We start from the raw sequence: 14432 nt of genomic DNA on the forward strand, positions 1-14432 counted from the left end.
GGGTTTGTTCTTCTTTTTGTACATGTATTGCTTCATGTGTCACTGTGCTATTTTTTTTTCTCGAACTGTAATGTGTCCATGATTTCGTCTATGTATGCCTTCTGCTCTCCGTATGCTCTGCCTGTGTGCTGGCGGGGGGCCGTAGTGATCCCTTTGCTCCTTCCCCCTCTACGTTATGGGTTCCTCTCTTTTGCGCGCCTTGCTTGCCTTGGATTTCCCTCTTCTCCTGCCTCTCCGTATTTGCCCCTTGCCCTTTTTCTCCTTCTGTCCTTTCTCTTTTGTATCCATGGCTGCAGGGGTTGACGGACTCCGCATACTCGGCTGGAATGTGAGGGGCCTGAATGACCGCATTAAGCGGGCTCTGGTTTTATCTCAGGTGAGAAAGTATAGGGCAGATATCATATGCCTTTCCGAAACGCACCTAGTTGGTACTAGAACCTTGGCTCTCAGGAAGCCCTGGGTGGGTCTCTCTATCATTCCACCTTCTCTGCTAACTCCAGGGGGGTTTCAGTTTTGGTGCGGAAGTCGGTTAATTTCCACTTAGTTCATAGCCAAATTGACCAATATGGCAGATATGTATTTCTTAGGGCCTATGTTAGCCGTACACTTTTACACATACTTGCTGTCTACGTCCCTCCCCCCTACAATAATGAGGTACTCAGGCAGGCAATGTCGTTTCTTGCTACTTCTCCCTCAGCTCCGGTCCTTTGCATCGGTGACTTCAATAATGTTTTGGATAAAGTCTTAGATAGATGGGCTGAACTTCCCCCTTTTCTACCCTCTGCCTCCCCGTCCCCCACTCCTTTCGCGAGGTTGGTTTCCGAGCTTGGACTCCTGGATATTTGGAGGTTGAGACACCCTAAACAACTCCAATACTCCTGCCACTCGGCCAGCTTTCACTCGTTATCGAGAATAGACTTGGCCCTCGTCTCCCCTGATCTCACTGCTAGAATACTGGATGTCCAGTACCTTCAGAGGGGAATCTCGGATCACTCACCTGTGCTGGTGGTCCTAGATTCTGTTCCTCCCTGTGGGGCTAAACTCTGGAAATTGAATCCCTTCTGGTTGACCTTGCTGACTGACCACGAGGCCTTGCTTAGTGAATGGAGTGATTTTGGGGTTCATAATGCGTCCTGTTCTGATCCATTGGTTAAGCATGACGCATTTAAAGCTTCAGTACGGGGCACCTTCATACGACAAATAGCTAATGTCAAGAAATCTAGTAGGGAGGAAGAGATGCGCCTGGAGCTTGCCTGTTCCCAATCCGAATCTGCTTACCTCACTACTAGGACCCTTGATGATCGGGCAAGTTGGGATTTGGCCAGGAAAGCCTGGTCTGACCACTTGCTTGATAAATCAAAGCGCAAATTACTTTTCTCCCAGCACGCCCTCTATTCACAATCGGACACGGGGGGTAGTTACTTGGCCTTTCTGGCTCGGGGAGAGAGAACAGGGGGTTCCATTCAGCAGGTCTGTGATACTCAGGGCAAAATGGTATATGCCACTCCTGAAATAGCCCAGGTTTTCCAGTCCTTTTATTCTTCGTTGTATGCCTCTAGGGTCACCTATACCCCCACTCAACTACAGCAATATCTTTCAGACATTGCCCTGCCACAGCTGTCCCAACAATCTGTAGATATTTTGGATGCTAATATCACCCCAGAGGAAGTTGAGGCTGCTATTGCCTCCTTCCCTAATAAAAAGGCCCCGGGTAGCGACGGTATACCGGTTGAAGTTTATAAACAATATCGTGCATACTTTGTCCCCTATCTTTTGACTCTCTTTAATACATTGATGGAGGGCGCTCGTCTACCTCCCTCTATGTCCGAAGCTATTATTGTGGTGATCCTTAAACCGGGTAAAGACCCTACGGCCCCGGAGTCCTACCGCCCGATCTCATTGCTACCTACTGATGTCAAGATTTTGGCCAAAATTCTGGCACTTAGACTCAATAGTGTTATCACCTCGATCATTCATGATGACCAGACAGGATTTATGCCAGGCAAGTCCACCCTCCAAAATTTGAGGCGACTGTTTTGTCACCTGCAGATGGAGGACCGCCCCGAGTCGGGGGCTGTGGTAGTTTCCTTGGATGCTGCCAAGGCCTTCGACTCTGTAGAATGGGAGTATTTGTGGGAAGTCCTTAGACGGTTTGCTTTTGGCCCCAAATTCATACGCTGGGTACAATTACTCTATTCCTCCCCCGTGGCTCGAATATCTGTCAATGGCTATGTGACGTCCCCATTTGCTTTGTCCCGTGGTACCAGACAGGGCTGCCCACTCTCCCCTGCCCTTTTTGCCCTGGCTGTAGAGCCATTGGCATGTTTCATCAGAGCGTCCCCTGATGTTAGGGGCATCACCATTGACGGACATGAGGATGTCATTGCATTATATGCCGATGACATGCTCTTGTTCCTCAGAGACCCTGATGCTTCCCTGACCTCCCTTCTGGGTATTGTTGATACATTTGGTCTTTACTCCGGCCTGACTATCAACTGGAATAAATCTAATGTCTTTCCCATCTCTGGTATTCTTCCTGACCCGTTGCCAGATGTGTCCTCCTTGGCCTGGCCCCTTCGCTTTCAGTATCTTGGTGTCTGGATCACTCCTAATGTTAAGTCTTTTGTACATCAAAACATTGACCAGGTCACGGTGGATCTGAAGCGACGGGTTCATGTATGGAAGAAGCTTCCCCTTACTGTCACTGGTCGCATTAACCTTATCAAGATGGTGATGCAACCAAAGTATCTTTATCTAGTGCACCACTCTCCTACTTATATCCCCAAGAAAATATTCACTAACATTGATAGTGTGCTTTCCTCCTTTGTTTGGGGCGACAAAACGCCTAGGGTTGCCCTGAGAGCTCTGGTTAGGGCTAAATTGGATGGAGGCTTGGGCTTTCCCAATCTCCGGGCCTATTATATAGCTGCTCAGCTTGCACACCTGTCTAATTGGATTCTCAGTAGGGATAGTCTCACATTTGAGAGAGATTCTTTGCCGAGTGTGTGGGGTCTCATTTCTCCCCTCTCCAGTTTCTTCTTTCTGCCTCTTCTACTGCTGGTCTTCCTCCTTTGCTCCGACAATCGCTACTTGTGTGGCGTCAGGCTCACTCCTATTATTCATGGCAAGGCACAGACTCTGACACGCCACTCTGGTTCAATCCAAGATATAGGGAGTTGTTGCAGCTCTCACAGGACAACATATGGATTGGGGCAGGCCTTACCACAGTCTTGCAACTGTATGATAACGGTGTTTTCAAGTCTTTCGCACAACTGAAGGAGGAGCTTGAAATATCCAATAGATCCTTTTATCTCTATCTACAGCTCCACCATGCGGTGCAGGCACAGTTTGGGGCCTCACCCCCGCCCATTTCTGACTCCCCGATTAAAGATATGGTTAGGAATTTAGGTGCAAGACACCAAGTTTCCAGTCTATATAGTAGTCTGAATGCCCACATCTGTCCGAATATATTTGACCAACTTAAACTCAAATGAAAACAAGACATTGGCCCAATTGCAGACGACCAGTGGCTACAGGTGTTGAGCTCACTTAAATACTCCACTCAGTGTATCAAATATCAGCAGGTTTATTTTTATGTTCTGCATAGGACATACAGAACTCCAGTTTCTATGTATAAAGCAGGCCTACGGCCTGATAGTACCTGCCCCAGATGTGGTGCCCTTGAATCTACTTTTTGGCACCTATTATGGCTGTGCCCCACTGTATATGCCTTTTGGGCAGCAGTTTGGGCGGACGTTCTGCTCACTGAACCTACGCTGCCCGCCCTCTCTCCTACTATATGTATGTTTGCGCTAGACTTAGAGGAATCCTACTGCCCGGCACTATACAAATATGTTCTTTGCCTGACTACCTTAGCTAAGGTGATTATAGCGCGTAACTGGTTTGCTACCTCTTCCCCCAGTGTGTACAACTGGCGAGCCCTAGTAAATGAGGTGTCAGGACACGAGAGGTTTACACATAGATCTAGAGGGACCCTACCCCATTACCTCAGCAAGTGGGACAGGTGGAATACCTCACGTCTGGCTGCAGCTGGGGCACTATTCTCTGACTGATAGAGGCTTCGTATTTGAATTTGCGATGTTGCCGTGACACTTATTATCTTTTTCCATGTGACACTGTGACACAGATGGTATTAATTACTGTATTTTTCCTGCAATGTGTTTTTTTTTTTTTTCCCCTCTGTTTTGTTTGTTGTTCTGGTTTTGTTCTGTATTTAATGTTGTTGTTTTTTTTTTTATCTTGTCCCTGTGAAAAACTCTAATAAAAAACTACACAAGTTAAAAAAAAAAAAGAAGAGCTTGGTACCCGGAACTTCAAGAAATGATCTCCGAGGACCCATGGCCTCTGCCGCTCAGACAGGACCTGCTGCAGCAGGGGCCCTGTCTGTTCCAAGACTTACCGCGGCTGCGTTTGACGGCATGGCAGTTGAACACCGGATCCTGAAGGAAAAGGGCATTCCGGAGGAAGTCATCCCTACGCTGATTAAAGCTAGGAAAGAAGTAACCGCAAACCATTATCACCGCATATGGCGGAAATATGTTGCGTGGTGTGAGGCCAAGAAGGCCCCAACGGAGGAATTTCAGCTGGGCCGTTTTCTGCACTTCCTACAGTCAGGGGTGACTATGGGCCTAAAATTGGGTTCCATTAAGGTCCAGATTTCGGCTCTATCGATTTTCTTCCAGAGAGAACTGGCTTCACTGCCTGGAGTTCAGACTTTTGTTAAGGGAGTGCTGCATATTCAGCCCCCTTTTGTGCCTCCAGTGGCACCTTGGGATCTCAACGTGGTGTTGGATTTCCTAAAGTCACATTGGTTTGAACCACTTAAAACCGTGGAATTAAAATATCTCACGTGGAAAGTGGTCATGTTGTTGGCCTTGGCTTCGGCCAGGCGTGTATAAGAATTGGCGGCTTTGTCATGTAAAAGCCCTTATCTGATTTTCCATATGGATAGGGCAGAATTGAGGACTCGTCCCCAGTTTCTCCCTAAGGTGGTATCAGCTTTTCATCTGAACCAACCTATCGTGGTGCCTGCAGCTACAAAAGACTTGGAAGCTTCCAAGTTGTTGGACGTAGTCAGGGCCCTGAAAATTTAGGTTTCCAGGACAGCTGGAGTCAGAAAGACTGACTCGCTATTTATCCTGTATGCGCCCAACAAGTTGGGTGCACCTGCTTCAAAGCAGACTATTGCTCGCTGGATCTGTAGTACGATTCAGCTTGCACATTCCGCGGCTGGACTGCCGCATCCTAAATCAGTGAAAGCCCATTCCACGAGGAAGGTGGGCTCTTCTTGGGCGGCTGCCCGAGGGGTCTCGGCTCTACAACTTTGCCGAGCAGCTACTTGGTCAGGGTCAAACACATTTGCTAAATTCTACAAGTTTGACACCCTGGCTGAGGAGGACCTAGAGTTTGCCCATTCGGTGCTGCAGAGTCATCCGCACTCTCCCGCCCGTTTGGGAGCTTTGGTATAATCCCCATGGTCCTTACGGAGTCCCAGCATCCACTTAGGACGTCAGAGAAAATAAGATTTTACTCACTGGTAATTCTATTTCTCGTAGTCCGTAGTGGATGCTGGGCGCCCATCCCAAGTGCGGATTGTCTGCAATACTTGTATATAGTTATTGTTTAACTAAAGGGTTATTGTTGAGCCATCTGTTGAGAGGCTCAGTTGTTGTCATACTGTTAACTGGGTATTGTATCACGAGTTATACGGTGTGATTGGTGTGGCTGGTATGAGTCTTACCCGGGATTCAAAATCCTTCCTTATTGTGTCAGCTCTTCCGGGCACAGTATCCTAACTGAGGTCTGGAGGAGGGTCATAGTGGGAGGAGCCAGTGCACACCAGTAGTCTAAAGCTTTCTTTTAGTTGTGCCCAGTCTCCTGCGGAGCCGCTATTCCCCATGGTCCTTACGGAGTCCCAGCATCCACTACGGACTACGAGAAATAGAATTACCGGTGAGTAAATTCTTATTATTTCCTTGTACCTTATAGCATTCAGTGACTGCAGAGACGTATACACCAAGTTACAGTTTTATTATTGTTTTTCTTATAAAAAAAAAGAACTTGCAGCAATAGACTTTGTTTTATTGTGCATTTTTTTTTTTTTTACAATTTTTAGTTTTTACAAGAATTTGGAAGTTCCCATGAATCTCCTTAGAAAAGAGTCTGCATGTTACTGTACATGCCCAGTGCCGGAGAGTCCACACGGAGGAAGGCACTGCTATAATGTACAGGGTCATACAAAATTATAATATCATTTGTAGGTTAAAGGAGAACGATCAGGAATCTTTTACCAAAATATATTGTGTGTTGTGTTTATAGTGTTCTAAGTGCACCCAGAATATGTCAAGTGTGGAAAAGATTGAGGCTTTCCTCTGCAGTGTAGCCCCCCACCCAATTCTCTGCGTGTACTGCGCTATACATCAGCGTTGGTCGCACTGTAGGCACTGGCCGGTTGCTCACAGAAGGTGTCATAGCGTCCGGTGTAGAGGGAGAGACCTCTCACAGTCATTTCAAGCGCGCCTCTAGAACATCTGCACGTCAGAGGTGGAGGAAGTTGGGGGCAGTTCTGTGGGATGGGGCATTATATGTAAAGAGACAGAAACAGAGATATAAAAATTGATACAGTATATTTAAAAGTTCCTAAAACATATTTCAGTAAAAGTTCCGTGATCTTTTCTCTTTAATGAACAGAGGTAATTCCTAGGAGCGCTGAATATTGGCTAATGCTGTAGATAGTCAAAGGACTCTCGTCGCAGAAGACCCACGATGTCCCTCTTGCCGTAGGTGTAGGAGCCCACGTTTGTGGGTGAGTAAATTGGGCCGTGGTTGTTATTGGTGCGGACCAGGAAGTCGGCGAGGCGCTGCGTGACGCAGGTGGCCGTGTTACATTTCCTCTTCTCCACCTGGTGCCTGAGGGGTGAAGGGAAAACAAGAGCGTGTGAGAGAGTGCGCTGAGCGTGTTCCCATCTGACGCCCACTTTCTCCCCGATAGCTCATCGATTATCTCTTGTTGTCACTGTCAGAAGTGACAAATGACTAATGATGAACTCACTTTAAAATAGTTTTATCTTCACATAAGAGCATTGCGTCTGAGTTATACGGGTAATAGTCGCCGGTTGGCAGTAATGTAAAAAGAAATAAATAAAATCAGTTAAATGTTTTATGTCTGTAAAAAAACAACAACAATAACCTAATAGCAACGCCGTAACAGGAATGTGGTGCGCCCTGTGCCAGCCCGGGTATGGGACTCGCGGTCTATTGGTCGACACTAGAAATAGGTCGACACAGCCACTAGATCGACATGAAAATGGTTGACATGAGTTTTTCATGTTTTTTTGGTATCGTCTTCGTAAAGTGACCGTGAACCCCAATTAGTGCACCGTGTCCCCTCGCATGGCTCGCATTTTGGGCAAGGTGCCTCGCTCCGCTACTGCTGGGCTCCCGGCTCGGCACAGATTACCGTTCCCAATCATAGTCCGCGTGGATCGTAAAGTATGAAAAAGTCCAAGAAAAGGACATTTTTTTGAAAAACTCACGTCAACCTTTTTGCATGTCAACCTATTTCTAGTGTCGACCTAGTCACTATCGACCAATGGGTGTCGACCTATGTGGTGTCGACCCAGAGTCCGGATACTGCTAGCCCTGCCCCCTAACCTGTGACAGCATGATGCGACACCTAGGGGGTGTGGTGGTGGAGGTGTGTGTAGTGTGTATATGTGGTGGTGCAGGTGTGTGTGTGTACTTTGTGTGTGTGTAGTAGTGGTGGTGGTGTGTGTAGTGTGTATATGTGGTGGTGCAGGTGTGTGTGTGTACTTTGTGTGTGTAGTAGTGGTGGTGTGTGTGTGTGTGTGTGTGTGTGTGTGTGTGTGTGTCAGAGACGGATTAATAATGGGACCCCATCAAAAAAGGTTCCCAGCATTTCCTATGGCTGCATAAGGTCCCGTACACTCACACATCAAACGCTTCCCCCTGTTCCCGCCCGAGGGTAGATAAACCGGGAATATTGAAAGTGAAGCGCTGCTTGAGCAGGCTCCTGCTGCGCCACTATCACCGCACTTATGCATACCGCATTTAATGCGGTAATATCGGCGCAGCAGGAGCCTGCTCAAGCTCTTCCTGCGCTTCACTTTCGGTTTCTGCCACTGGACCTCTCCCGCACTGCCGCTCCATGATATCATGGCGCACATCCCGCAGGGTGACTGGAACATACGCCGTCCTGTAGCACAGCTGGAGTAGCCGAGCTCAGGTCCGTGAAGTAAGGCTTGATGATCCTGACTGAGCTGCGGTACGTGGCTGCTGCTGCTATTGCTGCTGATGGCGGATAGGGCTGTAGTGCAGTGCTGTATAGAAAGGAATGCACCGCCACAATGAAGATGTTAGCAATTATATTTGGTGACTGGAAACTATATATATCTCTTTGTTTGTAAGTATGTAATAGTTTAAGACAGGTCACCTCAGTCAATGCCTGCCCCTGCTTGGCTCTACCCTCTCTCTGCTATTTACCCAAGCCCTTTCCCTTCCCTTTTATGGCTCAAATCCCCCTCCTTCCTCCTTCCCAATCCATCCCAGGTGGATCCCACACATTCATCCCAATTTCTTCCCCTCCCCCATCATGGTATAGACACAAACACCTCACCCATCCCCCTTCCACACTCCCATACTTACCCTAGCGGCCAGTCAACCTTTCCTCAGCTGTCCCATCTCACATGTAGATATATACATACATTATATATATATATATATATATATATATATATATATGTACATATCTATATATATATCTATATATATATCTATATATATATATATATATATATATATCTATGGGATGGCATTGGGATCCTGGTGCTTGTAATGCCAGTACTCAAAAAAGACCAACAGCGGCATCCCAAAGCGCAGTTTAACCCTAACCCTCCCCGCCATACTTACGATCGAGATGCCGTCAGTCGGAGTTCCGGCGCCAGCATTGTGTTCAATGTCGGGATCCCAGCGTCAGTCTACTGGCCAGTGTTGGGATTCCAGCATCGGTAATCCAACTGCCAGCATCCCGAACTGCAATATGCTAACCAGATCCTAAATATATCTCCTATATATTAGCCTTAATCTGTGACTCTGTGCTCGTAACGCTGGGCGGAGTCACAGAGCTGGGCGGAGTCAACTGCATCTGCTGCAGGGAGCTACCCAGTGCCGTTTCTAGGGGCGGGCGAGCCGTGCAACTGCACGGGGCGCCCGCCGCGGCACTTAGTTACTCCTTCTTGCCTCTCCCGAGCGCTCCTGCTCGGGGGGCGGAGTTTCGCGGAATGACGCGTTGCGTCGTGACGTCACGACGCAAACGCGTCATTCCGCAAAGCCCCGCCCCCCGAGCAGGAGCGCTCGGGAGAGGCGAGAAGGAGAAGCAAGAAGGAGGAGGCGGCCGGCGCGGGACGTGAGGCGGCGGGACCGAAGAGCGGGAAGACGTAAGTATTCTCTCTCTCTCCCCCTTCCTTCTCCTCAGCTTGAAACCTGCCTGCCGCTGCCGCACTGTGTAAAATGGGGGCACCTGCCTATGGGGATACCTGCCTGCCACACTGTGTAATATGGGGGCACCTGCCTATGGGGATACCTGCCTGCCACACTGTGTAATATGGGGGCACCTGCCTATGGGGATACCTGCCTGCCACACTGTGTAATATGGGGGCACCTGCCTATGGGGATACCTGCCTGCCACACTGTGTAATATGGGGGCACCTGCCTGCGTACTGTGTAATATGGGGGAACCTGCCTGCGTACTGTGTAATATGGGGGCACCTGCCTGCGTACTGTGTAATATGGGGGCACCTGCCTGCGTACTGTGTAATATGGGGGCATCTGCCTGCGTACTGTGTAATATGGGGGCATCTGCCTGCGTACTGTGTAATATGGGGGCACCTACCTGCGTACTGTGTAATATGGGGGCATCTGCCTGCGTACTGTGTAATATGGGGGCATCTGCCTGCGTACTGTGTAATATGGGGGCATCTGCCTGCGTACTGTGTAATATGGGGGCATCTGCCTGCGTACTGTGTAATATGGGGGCACCTACCTGCGTACTGTGTAATATGGGGGCATCTGCCTGCGTACTGTGTAATATGGGGGCATCTGCCTGCGTACTGTGTAATATGGGGGCACCTACCTGCGTACTGTGTAATATGGGGGCATCTGCCTGCGTACTGTGAAATATGGGGGCATCTGCCTGCGTACTGTGTAATATGGGGGCATCTGCCTGCGTACTGTGTAATATGGGGGCATCTGCCTGCGTACTGTGTAATATGGGGGCACCTGCCTGCGTACTGTGTAAAATGGGGATATCTGCCTGCCGTGCTGTGTAAAATGGGGATATCTGCCTGCCGTGCTGTGTGAAATGGGGATATCTGCCTGCTGTGCTGTGTAAAATGGGGATATCTGCCTGCCGCGCTGTGTAAAATGGGGATACCTGCCTGCTGCACTTTGTAAAATGGGGATACCTGCCTGCGTACTGTGTAAAATGGGGGCACCTGCCTGCGTACTGTGTAAAATGGGGATACCAGCCTTCCGTGCTGTGTAAAATGGGGACACCTGCCTGCCGCGCTGTGTAAAATGGGGACACCTGCCTGCCGCGCTGTGTAATATGGGGACACTTGCCTGCTGTAATGTGTAAAAAGGGGACATTTTTATTTTTTCCGTACTGTGGTGGGTGTGATGATATCAGATGAGGCCATGCCCACTTTAATGAGACCACGCCCATTTTAATCAGGCCACACACCCTTGTCGGGAGCGCGCGCGCCTACGGCGCGCGCATGCTTTTTCTTTTTATGGCTATATGGGGGGCACACTTTTTTTTTTTTTTTTTTTAGAGCAATAGGGGGGGGGGGCGCATTTTGAAATCTCGCACTGGGAGCCAAATTGTCTAGAAACGGCCCTGGAGCTACCCCATACCCAGCGCCAGCAGCAGTCAGGTGCAAGACCCTACCTTACAGTATAGGAGGTGAGGATGGCCACCAGCTGCCGGCTGCTGTGCCTGTCCCCCAATCACCTGTGACAGCGGGCTGTGTCCTGTGTAGTGCGGGTCACGAAAAGGGGCGGAGCTACGACGTCACAAAGGGGCGGAGCTACACGGAATAGAGGGGCAGAGCTACACGGGACCAGACAGCTGAACAGTGGTGGAATCAGCATTGCAGGGACGGCCAGCCAGACTTGGTAAGTGGAGGGTGAGAGAGAAATGTGTGTGCGTGTGTGTGTGCGTGCGTGTGTGTGTATATATGTGTGAATTGTGGCCCTCATTCCGAGTTGATCGGTCGCAAGGCGAATTTAGCAGAGTTACACACGCTAAGCCGCCGCCTACTGGGAGTGAATCTTAGCTTCTTAAAATTGCGACCGATGTATTCGCAATATTGCGATTACTAACTACTTAGCAGTTTCAGAGTAGCTCCAGACTTACTCTGCCTGTGCGATCAGTTCAGTGCTTGTCGTTCCTGGTTGACGTCACAAACACACCCAGCGTTCGCCCAGGCACTCCCACCGTTTCTCCGGCCACTCCTGCGTTTTTTCCGGAAACGGTAGCGTTTTCAGCCACACGCCCCTGAAACGCCGTGTTTCCGCCCAGTAACACCCATTTCCTGTCAATCACATTACGATCGCCGGAGCGAAGAAAAAGCCGTGAGTAAAAATACTTTCTTCATAGTAAAGTTACTTGGCGCAGTCGCAGTGCGAACTTTGCGCATGCGTACTAAGCGGATTTTCACTGCGATGCGATGAAAAAGAACGAGCGAACAACTCGGAATGAGGGCCTGTGTGTGTGTGAGGTATGTCTGTGTGTGCGCACTTAATGGACGCCACTGCTGGGGGGGCTATTACATGCAAGGACGCTACTAATATAGGGGGGGCATTACGTATAAGGACGCTACTACTATAGGGGGGCATTACGTATAAGGACGCTACTACTATAGGGGGGGCATTACGTATAAGGATGCTACTACTATAGGGGGGGCATTACGTATAAGGACGCTACTACTATGGGAGGGCATTACGTATAAGGACGCTACTAATATAGGGGGGGCATTACGTATAAGGACGCTACTACTATAGGGGGGGCATTACGTATAAGGACGCTACTACTATAGGGGGGCATTACGTATAAGGACGCTACTACTATGGGGGGGCATCACGTATAAGGACGCTACTAATATAGGGGGGGCATTACGTATAAGGACGCTACTACTATAGGGGGGGCATTACGTATAAGGACGCTACTACTATAGGGGGGGCATTACGTATAAGGACGCTACTAATATAGGGGGGGCATTACGTATAAGGACGCTACTACTATAGGGGGGGCATTACGTATAAGGACGCTACTACTATAGGGGGGCATTACGTATAAGGACGCTACTACTATGGGGGGCATTACGTATAAGGACGCTACTACTATGGGGGGGCATTACGTATAAGGACGCTACTACTATGGGGGGCATTACGTATAAGGACGCTACTACTATAGGGGGGGCATTACGTATAAGGACGCTACTACTATGGGGGGGCATTACGTATAAGGACGCTACTACTATGGGGGGGCATTACGTATAAGGACGCTACTACTATAGGGGGGGCATTACGTATAAGGACGCTACTACTATGGGGGGCATTACGTATAAGGACGCTACTACTATAGGGGGGGCATTACGTATAAGGACGCTACTACTATGGGGGGGCATTACGTATAAGGACGCTACTACTATGGGGGGCATTACGTATAAGGATGCTACTACTACTGGGGGGGCATTATGTATAAGGATGCTACTACTACTGGGGGGGGCATTATGTATAAGGACGCTACTATTACTGTTGGGGAGCATTACATATAACTGCTACTACTACTGGGGGGGCATTATGTATAAGGACACTACTACTATTGGGGGGGCATTACGTATATGGACACTACTACTACGGGTGGGGCATTACGTATAAGGACGCTACTACTACGGGTGGGGCATTACGTATAAGATGAATAAGATTGTGCTACATTGTGGCGTAATTTTAAATGGGGGTACTATTGTGTGGCCATGCCCCTTAGTTGTGAGACCACACCACTTTTCCCGATGCACAACAAAGGAATATGGGAGGGCGCAAAATTCATAGTTTGCAGGGGGGCACCGAACACCCTAGCACCGGCCCTGGCCACCAGTAGCAAAAGTACACCACGGCCACTGACACTATCTGCAGGGAGGGGAACAGCGCTGATATGGAGGGTACTTGCAGGCAGCGAGTCGCCGCCCGCAGCTCCTCTCCCACCTACACACCATACCTGCCGCCTGACACCCACACCCCAGGGAGAGGGCGTTAGCTCAGGCACCGCTAGATCAGCATCTGCAGCATACAGACAAGGGCTGCCATGCTCAGCGGCAAGCGGTGCGGAGCATGTGCAGCGGGACAGCGCCAGGACAGGACACGCACTAATCAACATTGCTGCTGGGCCGGAGCTCCCTCCGTCTGCAGCCTAAGGACGCGCGCCGCACCTCTCCAGGGAAACACCATGCCTGCCCGCCCACAGGGCTCCGGACGGTTACCTATGCTCCGCTATCACAGCAGCTGACGCTGCCATGCAGGATGGAGGAATGACGCCCGTCAGACGGGGCGGACAGTGTGCGGCGGAACGGGGCCAGGAAGGAATGCTGACCACGACCCATTGCTGCTGGGTCTGAGCTCCCTCCCTCTGCAGTCACCATCTCACAGCAGCAGCCTGGAGGTTAGTGGCCACCACGACCCACACATCCTTACCTCAAACATACCTCACACATACCTCACATATACCTCACATATACCTCACATACCTCACACATGAGAGCAAAGGTACACACACTGTGACATCACACCTGTAGCCCACCCCTGTATCTGCTAAGTACTCCCCATGCCCTGTCACCCTCATCCTGCTCTCTAACTGCCTGTCTGTGTACTGGCCTTCACCCCTCTTACACCATCACCAACCCTCACTAACTACCACAGAGACCATGTGCACTGATATCTGCCCCTCCACCACCTGCAGCGCCCCTGGACCCCTCCCCATCCCCCGCAAACCCCCGCACCTGCCCCTCCACCACCCGTGGCACCCCCACCCACTGCGCCTTCGGACCCCCTACCCCACCCGCAGTGTCTTCCAAACCCCTCCCCCATCTGCAGCAGCCCCTCCCCCATCCGCCACACCCCGCATCTGGCTCTCCCCCGCCTGCTGCACCTTTGGATCCCCTACCCCACCCACGCAGCAGGCCCTTCCCAATCCGCATCGCCTACACCATTCGCAACAGCACCGCACCCGCCACTCCCCCACCCACGTTACCACCGCATCCACCCCTCCCCCACCCACTGCGCCCCCTGGACACCTCCCCCATCCACTGCACACCCGCACCCACCCCTTCCCCATC

At 50.2% G+C, this 14432-nt stretch overlaps 1 protein-coding gene across 1 annotated transcript in view; it reads right to left on the reverse strand.

Moving 5' to 3' along the window:
- Positions 1 to 6111: 6111 nt before the first annotated feature.
- IAPP (islet amyloid polypeptide) overlaps positions 6112 to 14432 on the reverse strand; it is a 42984-nt gene continuing 34663 nt past the window's right edge. The window contains exon 4 of the mRNA XM_063930640.1: positions 6112 to 6930. Within this exon, the coding sequence (XP_063786710.1) occupies positions 6741 to 6930 (190 nt within the window). The 3' untranslated portion in view covers positions 6112 to 6740. The remainder of the gene's footprint in view (positions 6931 to 14432) is intronic.

Source organism: Pseudophryne corroboree, chromosome 6 (assembly GCF_028390025.1).
Source record: "Pseudophryne corroboree isolate aPseCor3 chromosome 6, aPseCor3.hap2, whole genome shotgun sequence".
NCBI classification, from domain to species: Eukaryota; Metazoa; Chordata; class Amphibia; order Anura; family Myobatrachidae; genus Pseudophryne; species Pseudophryne corroboree.